At 33.7% G+C, this 16,461-nt stretch overlaps 1 protein-coding gene and 1 long non-coding RNA gene across 2 annotated transcripts; both read left to right on the top strand.

The window, feature by feature from the left end:
• Positions 1 to 3,368: 3,368 nt before the first annotated feature.
• Positions 3,369 to 5,638, top strand: LOC146901020 (uncharacterized). Its single transcript, XR_015022828.1, has 3 exons — positions 3,369 to 4,218; positions 4,350 to 4,466; positions 5,329 to 5,638. It is a non-coding gene; the product is annotated as an uncharacterized LOC146901020 (long non-coding RNA).
• A 6,897-nt stretch (positions 5,639 to 12,535) lies between these two features.
• LOC146901019 (uncharacterized) lies at positions 12,536 to 14,455 on the top strand. Its single transcript, XM_085735373.1, has one exon. It carries the CDS (start codon positions 12,723 to 12,725, stop codon positions 14,157 to 14,159), a length of 1,437 nt encoding a protein of 478 aa, XP_085591499.1. The 5' UTR covers positions 12,536 to 12,722; the 3' UTR covers positions 14,160 to 14,455.
• The last annotated feature ends 2,006 nt before the right edge of the window (positions 14,456 to 16,461 follow it).

The raw sequence follows: 16,461 nt of genomic DNA, 5'->3' as shown, positions 1-16,461 counted from the left end.
TTTATGGAGAAGAGACAATTCTCTTAACCCAACCCAAACACCAAATCAGCAATAGTCGAAGAAGAGTTTGGAAGAATTCTTAACCCAATATATGCAGGCAACTCAAAGTCAAATTGAAGCTCTCTCAGAAAATTAAAAAGAAGCTCAAAGAAACAATGAAGCATCTATCAAGAACCTCGAGATGCAGATTGGGAAGATTTCTACACCACTAGCTAACATGTCTAGAGTAGGATTTTCAAGAACCACCTTAGACAACCCAATGGGAGAAAGTTGAATAATGGTGATTAAGGAGGAAGTTGTTGAGAGTGAAACTGAAAGGGAAAAAGAAGAAAAAAGCTTGGATGAAGAAGAAAATGAGGGCACAAAAGTGGGAGATGTAGAGTCTTTTATTCATGAGCTGCAACAAGTTTTCCAGTAAAAACCGTCTCTCCAGAGAAGAAAAGGAAAACTGGCAAAGACACCAAGATCTATATAAACTCTTTAGGAAAGTGGCCTTAACACCAAACCTTCTAGAAGCATTACAGAAACAACCTGAATGGAGAAAAAGTTGAATTATTTTTCCATAGTTGACCAGTTACTTGAAGAAAAGCCAAACATTCAATCTCATAGAAGGAAGGACATGGAACATAAGGAAAAAATCTCAATCTGAGAAGGACTTTCAAAACTAGTTGAGGGCTTACAGACGTTGGAAAGCCAAACATCCAATCTCTAAAACTACTAACATTAATCCTAAAATTGGTAAGGCTACTCAACAACTTCAATCAACAAGCAGGAGAGTTATCAAGCAATATGGAATTTTTGACAAAAGTGGCAAATTCTTCAAGAGAAGAAGACCCCTAGAAGGAAGAAGACCCTGGCTGTTTCAACCTTCCTCACTCCAACAATGGCATCTACATCGAAGAAGCTTTAATGGACTTGGGGTCCAGCATTAACCTGATGCCCATTGAAACTTTTGAAAAGATTTAAGGTCTGCAACTGCAGCCAAGCAATGCTATCATAAGATTGGCTAATGGTTCTAAAACCAAGGTAGATGGGATAGTCAAAGATGTACAGGTAAAAGTTGACAAATTTTCTTTTCTTGCAGATATTACAGTTATGGAGATAACTTATTACCAAGAGTGTCCCTTGATATCATGAGTATCATTCCTTGCAACTGCTCAAGCACTCATATATGTGCACAAATGGAGGATTGTGATCAGATCAAATGGTGATTCTCAGACCTATGAAGTTAATGCCAACACTGAAGGACAACAATCCAAACAAGTGTGCAAAATGGTAAAAGCATTCAAGAGGCCACGACTCACCAAACCAAAGGATCTAGATTAGGAGATTGGTGACAATTCAAGCATATAGGAATACCTAGATAGAGCTGAATGAAGTTTCGAAGAAAAACCAGCATTTGAAACAAGAGATAAGGTAATGCTTTGAAATCCTAACAGGTTAGATCATCCAAGTCAATCTAAAAGGAAAGAGTGGTGCAGACCGTTCACTGTGCAGTCCATCACAAATGGTGAACATGTCATGATTCAAGATGATGTCATGAGTTACATTGAAGTTCCTAAGTCTGAAATTGGATTGGTGGAAGAAACATACAGGGACAAGCAAGAAGTAGATGAAGTTTCTTGAGAAAAAGAAAATTATTTCAATAGTTTTGTTGATTGGGTGAACTTTTTGGAAAAGGAAATAGAAAAGTGTGGATGGTCAGATTCTGAAAGGGATTGGACAATAGAGGAAGACAAGGAAGAAGAACACAAAGAGCCTGAAGGTTTGGGGCTCCAAAGGTCACCTTAGACAAATAAGTCAAGCTCGAGACTCTAAACAAGTGTTGAATCTGAGGCAACCCATACGTTTATTTTTAGTAATTTTCAATTTTATTTATTTCAAATAGCATTCCAACTACCAATTTCTTTCTTTTACTGTTTGCTAACTCGAAACTAGGCACATTGTTTTTACATGAATTGCATAACCTTTCCTTTTTCAAAAACCTCAAAAATTTTGTTTTAGTCTAGAAGAATTATTCCAACCATTAACAACGTAGGCCTAGCTTACTTCCGAAGTTCAAGAACATTTAACTTTTCAGGCTTGCTGCGGAAGATACTCAGAAATATTCTCCATTACAATTCTGTATAGTATAAACGGTGAGATTTTGAGCCCAAAAATATATTCCACTCTTTCTACTATAATTTTTTCTATATGTGTGTTCTATGTGGATTGTAATTTTTTCTTGAGATTGCAGTCGTTCTTTACAGACTATCAGTTGTTTTATCATACACATGAGGCACTTGTTTTGGTGTCTTGAGCCTTTCAAGCCATCCTTTATTATTATTGTTATATTCTTTGTGGAACCACTTTGAGCCTCTATGAAAATTTTCTTTCTTTGTTACTTATGTGACTTGAATCATGTCACAAGTTTTGAACCCTATAATGATACATTTGTTTGATTTCTTTTGGAGTTAGATAGATTAGTGAAATACTTGTCCTGATTTGAAATTAAGTTTGGAGTTGCTCTTTGGAACAAGTTGTAATTTTATATTGAAACCTAGGGGGTGAAATAGTGGTAAATTTTTCTGGAAAGTGATTATGAAGGTTTGAATGGAAATGCAGAAAAATAAAGAGTAGAGGAAAGAGAAAGAACAAAAGGAAATTATAGTGGTTCCCTTACAGGTACATCCACTCTTTTCACATTCCGAAGGAATTCACTATGTTAGAATCTTTGTTACAACCAATCTCATCCCTATTTCCCTAACAATCTTTCTAACATAAACACAAGAAAGAAACTCTCTCTTGATTACAACACAAACACCAAACACTTTTGGTGGACTTTAAATCTCGCCGAGTCAAAGATCATTTTACACCAATCACAAGATATTACCCCACTATCTTTACAAATTACAACAATTCCCACCAATAATGGCGAGAAACCTTTTACAAAAGTAATTGAAGAATAATAATAATATGGCAGTATCTTTGATCCATATCACTCTTAACACAATAAGAATCTTAGTGCTCAGAAAACTTTCATGAATGTTAAAACTATTTCTTTGAAGAAAAGAATTATGCCATGTATAATAAAATAATTGGTGTTGGCCACGATAATGCATGTTAAATATATTTATATGATAAAAATAGTTGTGCAATTTCCATAATAAATTATGGCTTTTCATGTAAACATATTTTTTTTTAATGTAAAATCACTTTTAGATTAAAATCATTGTGAGTGTGTGATTTATTTTCAAAAGATCTTTAGGCATTGCTTCATATGAGGATTTTAAAAAAATGTTTGTAATTATTTTCTGAGCATTCTAAGTCTTGTTAAATGTTAAGAATAATAGTGTCAAAGATAAGGACCATACTTACAAAATTATAACTATGAAGCCAAGTCTCATTATCTTCATTCTTCAACTTGAGCCTCCGTAAGCTTTCTTCTTTTGTAATGTGTGTTTGTTATCATTAAAACCCAAGCAAAACTAAGAAGGAAATCGTCTTCACATTAACAACATCTTAAATTTGGGGTGGGGTACCAGTAGAACTTGGTTATCAAAAGAAAAAAAATAAAAAAGAAAAATGTAGATAAAACATCAAAATGATGGTCTACACACAAAATAATAATAAGAGTAAATTACGCTCACCTCCCTCAAAGATGCTTGAATTACACTCCCTCCCCCTCTTACGTTAAAATATACACTTTCCTCCCCTCTTATTCAAAACATCCTTTATTATAAAAGCCTAACTTGATGTGCTGGCAGTGTTGCCCTAATCACTCCTATTTTTCCCTCCCTAATCCATAATTAATGCTAATCTCAACTGCCAACCACACCTTAAATCTCAGCCTTTGATCTGATGACCTTTCAAGCTTGCATTAAGTGCTGACCCTATCTGCCAAGTACCCACTCATGAACCTTCAATGTCCATCCAGTTTTCAAATGAATTTGTATTACCCGAGGTGTCTCTCTATCTCCCCATTCTCTCGACTCTTTTCCTATTCCCATTCACTCTTATGTTTTCAATGCCAAACTCTTTCCTCCTCTAACTCCTTCTTCCTTCGGAGAGAGCGATGAAGTACCTCATGTGTTGTGTCTTGCTTGCTGTTCATTTGGTTATGCAAACCGGATTGTAAATCGGTGAAGTTATAACTTTCACAAGAAAATCGGTGAAGTTTAGTTTGATGAAATTGTGAGGATTGGAGTACGAATTGGACCCTAAATATAGCAATTTTAGGTACCCCTTCTCTCACTATTTTTCTCTAATTTCTATCAATTTGTTAGGGTTTAGAAATCTCTACCACTACTTTATATTTGCAAATCATCTTTCTTTTCTCTCAATTAAATCTTTAATTCTTCATCTGTTAGGTCATAATTTATCTTACTCGGTGGTTCTATCAAATTTGATTCTATATCTGAGCTTTCCTTGGCAAGAAATGCAGCTATTTGGCAAAAAAATCAAAATATAGCAATTGGGGTTTCAAGGTAGTTGAGTTTTTTTTTTTTTAAAAAAAAAATTATTCTGTGATTTTTTTAACCTACACATCTGCAAGAAAGTTGTTAATATTATGTTTGTAGAAGAAAATTATGAACTTTTCAACTCAAAATCATTGGTTTCTCTATTATTTGTGAAATTTTGAACAAAACCATTTGCTACATTGGTTGTTTCTTTAGTTTTGTTTTGAAAAGTTTACAGCCTTAATTTTCTGAAGTTTTGCGGCCAGCAGCTGTTAGGAGTTTTGTTTTTTGGTTTTAGTTACCATCTGGTGTAGCAGTTCCATTACTGTTACTGTCTGCTGTTTTGAGCTGGATAATATCTGAGAAAACGATAAAAATGGTAGAAAGACCAAAGTCATTGATATCAAATTAGAAGATATTGAGTAAGATATATATTAACGTGGATATTATATATTATGTGAAGTGAAAATGAATATCATTATACATTGCAGGGGAAGAAGAATCCACTGTTCTTTTTGGGGTGAACTTGCAAAAACAATTGAGAAGTATTTTGCTGTGAATGATAATTCCCAGCCGATAATATTGATATTACGGTTTGGCAAAACTAGGAAATACTATATGGGTAGATACAGTCAACTCCACATCACAATTCATGTCTGAACTATATTGTTTCGTTATTTTTTTTTCTGTTAACACATTGCATACACGTCCACGTTGCAATGGGTGTGGTGAACTCATTCTTTGGGACAAAAGTTATTTTAAACGGCGATCTGCCTGAAGTTGAAATGTACAAAAAAAAGTATTGTGTTGTAACATATAAATACATGATTTTCGAACATTTTTACGCATGACCATGGTTAACAACTTTACGTATTTTGTTTGTTGATAGAATGGATTCTGCTGATGTACAATTGACTCAAGGTGTGAGCATGATGTCTTCATATAGTGCACGTCCCGTGGCTGAGGAGTTGCTGGAGACAATGCGGATGACTATAGAAGATTTAATAGAGTGCCATCAGGAAATTGATTACGACATCGCATTAGAAATGATGAAAGGATTGTGGTCGGTAATTCAGTAATTTTATGATATGATCGAAGGATTGTGGTTGGATTTTATTTTGTAGTTTATATGTGATGCTGAAAAAGTGAACTTTGTTGTTTAAAACCTTTGAAATGGAAAATGATTTTCTTAGTTGCTTTTTCTTTCAGTTCATATTAAATTCAGAATTCAACTCAAGTTATTTGCATTTTCGATTTGAATTTAATATCATGTTATCGCTAAAAAAAATCCGGTCATTAGAGGTATGATAGGTGATTATATTTACAAGGGTTTTGGTCGTGATGATTCGCTGATGCCTTGATTGATAACAATAGTTTTGGCTCAAAAATCTGTTTTCATAAAAGTTAGTGCTCTCAATTTACGTTTGCTATCTGTTCTTATAAATTTCAGAATTTAAGTCAAGTTTTCTGCAATTTGGCTATGATTATAATATCATGTTATAGCAAGTGTTTGTACACTTCTTATAGGTCTGAGATATGATTATCAATACAAACATTCCTTGATTCTTCTGCATGTTAGCTGCATACTGAATTTATTTACATATATTGATCATTCCAAATCAGAAATTCATGGACTGTAAACATATCATTCAATGTTTGTGTTTTCACTTTCTAATGATTTCAGGGTTATTTAAATATGTAGCTGACTTAATTAAAGATAACAATAACATGAGTATTGAGTCCCATTGCAGTATACTCTCTGTTCACTTTATTGGAGTTGCATGGTCTACTAGAGAAATGGAGTTTCTGTTTTTCATGTCCCTTATGATGTTTTGAATGTAATAGTTGTGTTTAAACTTTAAATCAATGTTTTAAAAATTGAAGTGGAACTCGAATGAGTCAAGAAATAAGAGTTTTATAAATTAAAAATTATTGTAGAAGTTTGAAGAACAGTTGAGAACTAAAAACCATGAGATCAGCACTTCAAAATCAAAAGACAAGTGAAGACAAAGAGCAAATAATGGGCAATGATGAAATTACTTAGATTAATTTGGTAACAATTAGATTCTCTTGATATACTTGAATTTTGAGTTCTATTATTTCTATTTTTCAAGTTTGCATTGTAACCTTAAGTTCCGAAACTTACTCAAATCAGAAGCTTAATTTTTTATGGAAACAGACCTTATGTCTTAAAACCAACTCAAATCAATTATAGTAATTATGTCACAACACTAGCCTGAAAAATAGGATTTTAATTTGTTTTGGGACTTGGTTGATTTGAGTTTATTTCAGAACATGTCAAATGATATATTGCTATTGATTAAGCGTAAGATCAACATGCTTCAAATGTCCTTCATCTCAGTGGTGTATTGATTCCTTAAAGTCCATGTCCTAGTAGGTAATTATAAATTTCCGCTGCATATGTATGGTGTAGGAAGAAGTTTTGGTATGGTTTTGTTAGTCTGGCTTTAAGGACATTTGAAGTTTTGGTATGGTTTTGTTAGTCTGGCTTAGACTTTGTTCGGCTATTATTGAGGAAATTGGATTTAGGTTTGGTATCTATGAAGAGGAAGCTTTATGTTATTTTGTTATGGGATTTCCAGTATTTGCGTATGTGAAGGGTGTTAGAACTACATCGATTATATATCGTCTAATTGTGAATGGATTCGTGAAGAGGGAAATTTTGGGATATACATGATATTTGGTCTGCTTAACTATTTCTGGCGTGTCATCTTTGGCTGTTCTGTTCTGCTGCACTGGTGTTCTTACAGTGGTAAGGATGGTTGATATATTCTGGCATTGAATCAAGTTGCTATTGAGATTTGCTGGTATCGGGATTGTGGTCGTGTGTACATGTCTGCTGCTATATTGAAAGCATATTCAAGAAATTTGTGGGTAATGTGTGGGTTGGAGAAGGAATTTGGTGGCTGTTCATTGGGCAGTTGTGTAACCTTATGATTATGATTATATTTTGATATTGATACTATCGTAGGATTGTTGTGTAGCAATATTAATAAACAGCCATCTATGTAATATTGTGTAATGTTAGTATTCACATGTTAGAGATTTGCCATGCCCCTGTATTATCACCCAAAAGTTGTGAGCATACATATCATCATCTCAAATGTTGTTTATCATGAAGTCTTTCGTAATGTATCTTGATGATTAAAGTTCAAACCTTTTTCTGAGGTATACTATCATCTCATTTTGTTGTTATTGTTGTCGTGGAATGGAAAATATTTTTAAATTTTTATAAGACTTCTATTAACTATAAACGTTTACATTGTTGCGATTTATTCGTTTAACTTCTTCTCGGTAGGACCCGTGCGGTAGCACGGGTCAAGAGTCTAGTATTAGAAAACTTTTCACTCCCCTCCCCCAAGAGAAGCTTGAATTACATTCCTCTCCCCTCTTATGTAAAAATCTACACTTTACTCCCTCAATATATTTTTTTATTTCTAATAATCTAGGAAAAAAATAATAATCTAACACAATTCGAAAAAAATAGTATTGCGGGTCTATTTTAATATATAAAAAAATTGAATACATATTTTTATCGCTATTTTTTATTCACAATTTCATTAACATGTGGTTTTAAACCCTATTATAAAATATGAGACAACCCAAAATAAAATTAAAATATGTGAAAAATTACTAAAGACAATAAAGCATGGTTATTTAAAAGTTAATTTTATACTCTAAATTATAAAATTAGTAGAAAAATATTTAAATTTAATTATCATTGACATTTAAATTATATAAAAATGAATTAATTTTTCTTAAATGGTGGTTCAAAATTAATATATATCATAACAATATTTATTTATGTCAAAATTGATTAAAGTGTAGTGCATATTTAATTATTAAGGGATGAGGTTGTAATTCATGCATCTTATAAGGGAGGGGAGTATAAATTTTACTTTTCAAGGGAGGGGAGTGTATATTTTAACATAAGAGGGGAGAGGAGTGTAATAAAATCATCTTTGAGGGGAGGGGAGTGTAATTTACTTTAATAATAATAATATAGTTTGGTCTCTTAAAAACAAAGTAGTTCTACCTGTACCTATTTCTCTTAATTAGCATAAAAGCTAGAATCTCATAAACATTAGTTGTGACAGATTGTGAATCTTAGGAACAGTGATTATGGCTGATTCTGAATCGAAAGCTACATGATGGAAGAAAAGTATTTTAAATAGGGAATTCTTAGGAAACTAACTCCAAAATATTTGTTAGCCTACTTTCTCAAATATATCCCACCTTTAACCTAAGCCACGTTATAACCTTGAAAAGACCTATACGTGTGTGTGGTAATATGTTCCTTGAATGTCTGTTTAAAATTGCTTCAATTTTAGAGCAAGGTACAATCACATGACGACTGGAGTGTGGAAAATGCCTTGACCAACCCCACTGGCTTTAGGAGCTACATACGTGTATCTTGGAATTGTAAGTGGTTAAGAGTAGAAGTATCTTCTCTAAGTTGTTTGCATGGAAGTGGTAAGTTAGTCAAGTTCTAACTTCTTGTTATTTTGTTGATTGAGGACAAGCAATGATTTATGTTTGGGGTTGTAATGATGGAATAACATATGATGTTTTTAGTTATGTTTTTAGTATATTTGTTTGCATTTAAAGGGGATATTTAAGGATTCGCTAATCACCATTAGACACTTGAAATCAACCAAACCTAATCTCGCATTGGGTAAGACAATTAAAACTCTACAATCACTTTAAATCTTATCTTTTATTTGCTTTTCTAAATAGATTCAGCTAATTACCAAGTTGAACGACAATCCTATGGAGGCGATTAACTTACTACTTTATTACTTGGTAAGATTTGGTGCACTTGCCTAAATTTTAGATCAATATTCCCTCTCCTGACTTATCAATAGTAATAAGACCATCATGATATTCCTCCTCCTGGCTTATCCATAATGATAAAACCATCGTGATATCTCCCCTCCAATCTTATCAATGATGATAAGATCAACATGATATGGTAAATTGTCTGTCCGCCCACACAATGACATAGTACTATTGATCTCTTAACCAAGTACCTCATATTAGAATGGTACCAAACAAATAAATGTTTAGAGTTCAAGAACACGTATATCATTGTTTGAATTGTGTTTGAGCTATTAGAATTTGTAGAGTTATATTGATGTTCAATCTAGATCATTTGTTGTGATGTTGTCTATACTTTATGATTTGATATGCCACAATTTCTATTTTGATATTGTGAATTATGTTGACGTTTGAGGTCGATGATTTCTTTTAAATGTGGTTATATATGATATGGTGCATACTTGAAAATTTGTATGTTCGTTTCACTTGTTTTATATTATTACATGTTTTTCAAAACTCACCTCTTCATTATGTGTGTTTGTCTAGCATGACCTTGCGTTTGTGAAATTGCAATATATACAAATTGATAAATCTTGAAGTCTAGATTATAGGAGAAGTCAGCTGTGATAGTGATACCAGGGAATGGTTGTAGTTATTATCTTCAGATATATTTTTGAGAAACTCTCTATTTGTGATGTGATGTCTTGAACCTTATAAAGGAATTATTATTTTTTTTTTTAAAAGTTGTCAATCTAAAATTTTCTGCTGTATATTAAACTAATTTTTTGTATATGGATAATTTCTTTTGAACACTCTTTAAGGGTGCTACACCCAATCCACCACTGCTTACATAGCTAAAAAATACATTAAAAAAAGAAGTAAATGACATGGGAAAAAACAAAAACAAATATTAAACTAAATACTAAATAAAATCAAAAAAGAAAAAGAAAATTTTTCACAACCTTCTCTTGCTCTCTCTCTCTCTCTCTCTCAAACGTACATCTTTCTCCCTCTTCATCCACAAACCCATCACCAATCTCTCTTTCTCAGATCCGAACGGTGGTGGTGGATGATGGAGGTGGTGGTTGGGGTTGATGGTGATCAACGACGGTGGTGAGAAGGACAATGGTGGGGTGGGGTTGGACAATAATGAGAGAAGGTGGAGCCAGAGGTGGGGGTGGAAACCGATCGGGGTTTTGGTGGACAATTGGTGGAGAGACGATGGTGGTGATGTCGCGGATAATGGTAGAGTGAATGTGAGGGAGGCGGATGTGAGAGAAATTAGGTATGGGTTTTATGATGGGAAGTGGCAGACGACGAACATAGTGGTGAGGAGGGCGACAGACAATCTGGTTGTGGGCGTGGACGGTGGTGGATGTGGTGGAGAGAGAGAGGGAGAAGGATGAAGATGAAGGTTGGGACTTTCGGTCACACTCATGGAAAACAGAATAGGTCCGATGGCGGTGGAGGAGAGGGTGGAGGGTTTGGAAGAAGATAAAAAGTTAAAGGTTTGTTTTAGACAAAATTGTCCCTCATTTTTTTGTAAATGGACAAACTTGCCCCCATGCCACATAAAGGTGTAGAGTGGGGTCTACCTCATATTTTGTACATGTATCACCACTCAAATAATATTAATATTTTTGGGGCTTAGGGTGTCACACTTTTTCTCTATTTGCATCAATTCATCAATATTCAATTGCATAATGATCGAACCAAAAGTGAATTTGTCGCAATCGCTACTAATATTTTTAATCTTTTCAAAAAGGTGTGTCTTAAGATGAGAAACACTCAATATATTAAACATAAAAGTGGAATACAATAGAGAGGATGGCCATACCAGACCTTCAAGAAACATTAACAAAACCTATAATATGAAAGGTTTAGCTTATTTCTAGCTAAGTCCTCCTTAATACAACAAAGAGTAGAGTTCCACAGATAAAATTATGGAGGACCTCATCTAAAGACCTCACAACATGAGTAGAGTTCCTACATGTCAAATTACGGATGTAAAACATGTGTCTCACCAATTAAATGTGTGGTAGACGTTTAAAATCAATTACACAATCTAAAAAGTCATGTTTTTCTTTATGTGGTGATTGGGGTTTGAACCTCAAATCTTGCATATATTATTCATTGTCCTTACTAACTGAGTTAAGCTCACGAGGATTAAAAAGTCATGCTTTGATCAAACGTACACAAATATGAAGAATGACTTGTTAGATCGATTAATTTAAAAAGTGTGTCTCGGCAATCACAATGACAGCCCAAAACTAAGACATTTTCAAAGTATGGTAGTTTTTTATATATATTTTTTACAACTAGAGTATTAAAAAAAAATTCCTCCACAAACTTTCCTAACCACCGAGATGTGTCCCCCACGAGGCCCCATGTGAAAACACCACCGTTGTGACCTAAAACTAAGACATTTCCAAGGTATGGTAGTTTTATATATATATATTTTTTTACAACTAGAATATTAAAAATAAAATTCCTCCACCGATTTTCCCAACTTCCCAGTTGTGTCTCCCACGAGGCCCCATATGAAAACACAACCGTCCACAAAAGTCACAAAACCAAGATATATAATAAGAAAGAAGGCTTAATGATATCTTTAGTCCTTGCAAATAGGCGCCATTTAAAAATTGGTCCCTGTAATCGCTAATCCTGACATTTTACCCCTGCAATTGTTAATCATTTAAAATTTGGTCCTTTGACCAACTTAATCAATGCCACCTCACCAGATTAGCAAAAATGGCATGGGAATTGACGAAATTACCCCTGGCTTATTTTTTTCCTTAAAAAAATAATTCAGTTTTTTCCCGAATTTTTTTTACGATTTTTTTCCGAAAATTTTTCAGTTTTAATTTTAACAGTTTTTTTCCGAAATTTTTTTTTACTTTTAATTATTTTTTCAGATTTTTTTAATTTAAAAAAAAAATTTTGAAGGAAAAAAAAAATTAGACCAGGGGTATTTTGGTCAATTCCCATGCCATTTTTGCTAATCTGGTGACGTGGCAGTGATTAAGTTGGTCAAAGGACCAAATTTTAAATGATTAACAATTGCAGGGGTAAAATGCCAGGATTAGCGATTACAGGGACCAATTTTTAAACGCCGCCTATTTGCAGGGGTGAAACACACCATTAAACCAAGAAAGAATTAACCTTTAAAAAAAAAAAAGACCTAACACGAGGAAAACGAGTACATGCACTAAAAATAAGAAACGAGTACATATGCACTGCAAATTAACCTTCCAAGACCCAAGATATATCCTCTCAACCGATGTGTCGAACGACATTTAACTGCTCGACATTTAACTGCCGCTCGGTGGATGCTTGAGAGGAATCACTGGATGCCTAAAAAGATAGTAAAAAAAAAGACCCGTGATATATAAGAAGGATATACTCTATGCTTTTTTTTTTTTTTTGAGGGAAAGGATATACTCTATGCTATATTGCTCATCTCATCACATTTCTTATTCTATTCATTCCCCTAATTCACTCAACCCCATGACAGGCATTCTACTTATCTCAACTACTACAATCCAAGCAACAAAACATGGTGATGATGAAAACTCAACTCACAAAATTATCGATTTAGCACCATGGGATCTCAAATATCTTAAACTTGCACCAATCCAAAGAGGTCTTCTTTTCCATAAACCCAAAACAAACCAAATCGACCATCTTAAACAAACACTTTCCTCCACTCTAAACTTCTTTCCACCACTCGCTGGTCGTCTTGTAATAACACAACACGACGAACCTAACAACGCCTCATGTTCCATCATTTGTAACAATGTTGGTGCATTGTTTGTCCACGCCACAGCAGAAAGCACTAGCATTGTTGACATCCTTCAACCAAAATATGTTCCTCCCATTGTTTCCTCATTATTCTTACTCAACGAAGTGAAAAACTATGAAGGCACGTCACAACCATTACTTGCAGTACAAGTAACAGAGTTAATCGACGGTATCTTCATTGGTTTTTCCGTTAACCATGTGGGTGTAGACGGCAAGTCATTTTGGCATTTCGTCAATTCTTGGGCTGAAATTTCACAAGGTTTTAATAAGCCAACAAAAATCCCTTCTTTCGACCGTTGGTTTCCAAACAACATTAACCGTCCCATTAGGTTTCCTTTCACAAAGGAAGCACAAAAGCAGCCTTTCACAAATGAAGCACAAAATCAACAGTGTGAAGTTTCGTCTTATCGAATCTTCCACTTTAGTAAGGAACAAATTCTTCAACTCAAATCAAAAGCTAATGCAGAAATCAGCAGCAGCAGTAGCAGCAATAGTAGTAGTGAGAAAATAATAATAATATCTTCATTGCAAGCGCTTTTAAGTCACCTTTGGCGTTTAATTATAAGTAAACAAAATCTTAAACCAGAAGAAAGGTCTGCTTTCGTGTTACCTATAGATTGTAGGACAAGAATGTGTCCGAAGTTAGAAGAGAATTTTTTTGGAAGTGGAATCGGAGCAACTGTATATGTAATAATGCAATTAGGGGAATTAATGGAAAGTGGGATTGGTAAAATTGCAATGGAAATGAACAAGGAGATTTCATTAAAATCTCATCATGAAAAGGTAGTGAGTAACTATGAGTCTTGGTTGAAAACCCCGTCTATAGCGGATCCAAGTAGATCATCAAGTAATTTGTTGATAGCAAGCAGTTCACCGCGGTTCAATTATTACGGTAATGACTTTGGTTGGGGTAAGCCTATTGCAGTTAGAAATGGTGTTGGACTTGAAAGAAATATTGGTAGAGTTATTGTGCTTGGTGGTGCAGAAGAGGGTAGTGTTGATATTGAAGTTTGTCTTCCTTATGATATTTTGGAGGCTATGGAAAATGATCATCTGTCCATGGATGCTATGACTGTCTAATACATGCAGATCGGTTCTTAGTTTCATCAATAAGGCTATTGGAACACAAAAATTTGACAACAATACAACACATAAGTATTTTTACTACTGTATTTATACGATGAACCGTACTTATGAAGGAGGATTTTCTACCACAAAAATGCATACGGTTAACCACTTTTTTAACATAAATCTCATTAACCACTTAAAAATTTCATTAACCGCAGAAATGAAAGGCATTAACTATTTGTTTTATATATACATGTACTTTTGTCATTTTTATAAAACTATGTAAAATAAATGGTTAATGTCTTGCATTTTTTGGATGATGACGTATTTAAAGTGGTTAATAAGATTTATGATAAAAAAAAGTAGTTAACATGGTACATTTTTGTGGTTAATGATGACACAAGTAAATTTTTGTGTTACAAAAATCCTCCTCTAAAAAAAGCTTAAAAAAAAAAAAAATTGACAAAAAAAAATATTGTTCATCTTATATACAGTGAACAACATATGATGCAGTATTTGTTATCCAATATTTTTTGGTGTCACAACTCTAGTTTTATCTCTCTATGTTAGTTCTTTTGGTTGGAGTCATGTTGTTAGTGTAAGCCCAAGAGGCTAATAATTTTATTATAACTTGATATTTGTATCAAATAATTATTTATTAATAATTAAGGAATTTTTTTTATTATGTTTATGTTTAAAAAAAATGGCATTAAGTCCCGTAAGTGTAGCTCAGTTGGTAGCTACTATGGACATTATGTGCAGGGGGCGAAGTTCGAACCCCGGATTCCCCACTTTTCTACACCCACACATAATGTGTTTGAATCTAGGCATTAAACTACCTAACTACCTAACCAAAAAAAAAGGCATTAATATTTTTAATGCCACTGATATCCTTTTGTTTGTCATGTTTATGTTTTATAGGGGATATTAATGCCCCCTTTTTTTTTTTTATGTTTTATAGAGGATATTAATGCCCCTTTTTTAGTGCCACTGATATCCTTTTGTTTTTTCTCACTTTTCATTTGCTACGTTCTCATAAAACTTCTTTCAAGCAACGTTAACGAGCACTGTTTTCATCAAAACTCCATCATCTGATCTCATCCTCGCCATCTGATTTCCTTCTCCCTTCATTATTTCTTTTCAATAAGTTTTTCTATTTTCAATAATTCCTCTGATATATCCTTGAAAATAGGTACCACTCCACACATTACTAATGTGTAGTGGGTGGTTTCTCCTTTGATCTCTTCCTCGCCTTTTTTTAGCCAACAATTTGCAGTTATGTTGTCTACTCTACTTAAGAGATTTACAGGTTTCAAGATATATAATTTTTTTTTTTTAAATGTAATACACCGACCTTTTCAATGACAACAACTCTTTAAATAAATTAATTTATGTTGTTATGAAATTCATGTCATAAACATTTTCTATAGATCGATCTAACGAGAGTCATTTGGTTCTATGATAGGTCATCCGGTTAGGCATGTGGCTCAACCAATGACCAGATGATTTGAGCAAAAAACCAATGATTCGTACCTTGATGGGATTAATCATCAATTCGGTTTTTGAAACACTGTTGTATTCCATTAAATGGTAGTGGATGGTTTTTGATAACTAGTAAGTGGGTGGTTTCTAATAATAAACATTTTTAAATTCTTTAATATAAACCAATCTAACTCGAGTCATCCGATTCAATATGAATTATCACATGTCTAATTTTTTAATTTATAAAAACCGAATTAAACAACCAGGTCATCCGGTTCAACCAGTAACCTAGTGTCTTTAATATAAACCAATCTAACTCGAGTCATCCGATTCAATATGAATTATCACATGTCTAATTTTTTTATTTATAAATTATAAAAACCGAATTAAACAACCAGGTCATCCGGTTCAACCAGTAACCTAGTGGTTTTGACCAATAAAGAAGTGACTCGGTACCTTGATCGGGTTGGTCATCGATTCAAGTGGTTTTGACCAATAAAGAAGTGACTCGGTACCTTGATCGGGTTGGTCATCGATTCAGTTAATGAATATTTCCTGATACTTATAAGAATCGAACCACGTAGAAGTTGGTAACCCATCAGCAATTTTACCATTACACCACCAATAATTTTTTTGATTATTGTTGCTTCCAAAGAATGATATAAAGAATGTTAACGCCTTTTTTTCATAATGCCATTAACTAACGTCCTTTTTGTTTAGTTTAATTTGCTACGTTGTGTCCTCGTGAGCTTAGCTTAGTTGGTAAAGTCCGAGGTTCAAACCTCGACCACCACCAATTTTTATTTTTTTTGCTACGTTCTCATCATAACCT

Source organism: Medicago sativa, chromosome 8 (assembly GCF_051527215.1).
Source record: "Medicago sativa cultivar Bolivia chromosome 8, Bolivia_mono, whole genome shotgun sequence".
Lineage (NCBI taxonomy): Eukaryota > Viridiplantae > Streptophyta > Magnoliopsida > Fabales > Fabaceae > Medicago > Medicago sativa.
This window is presented reverse-complemented; position numbering and strand designations above follow the sequence as displayed.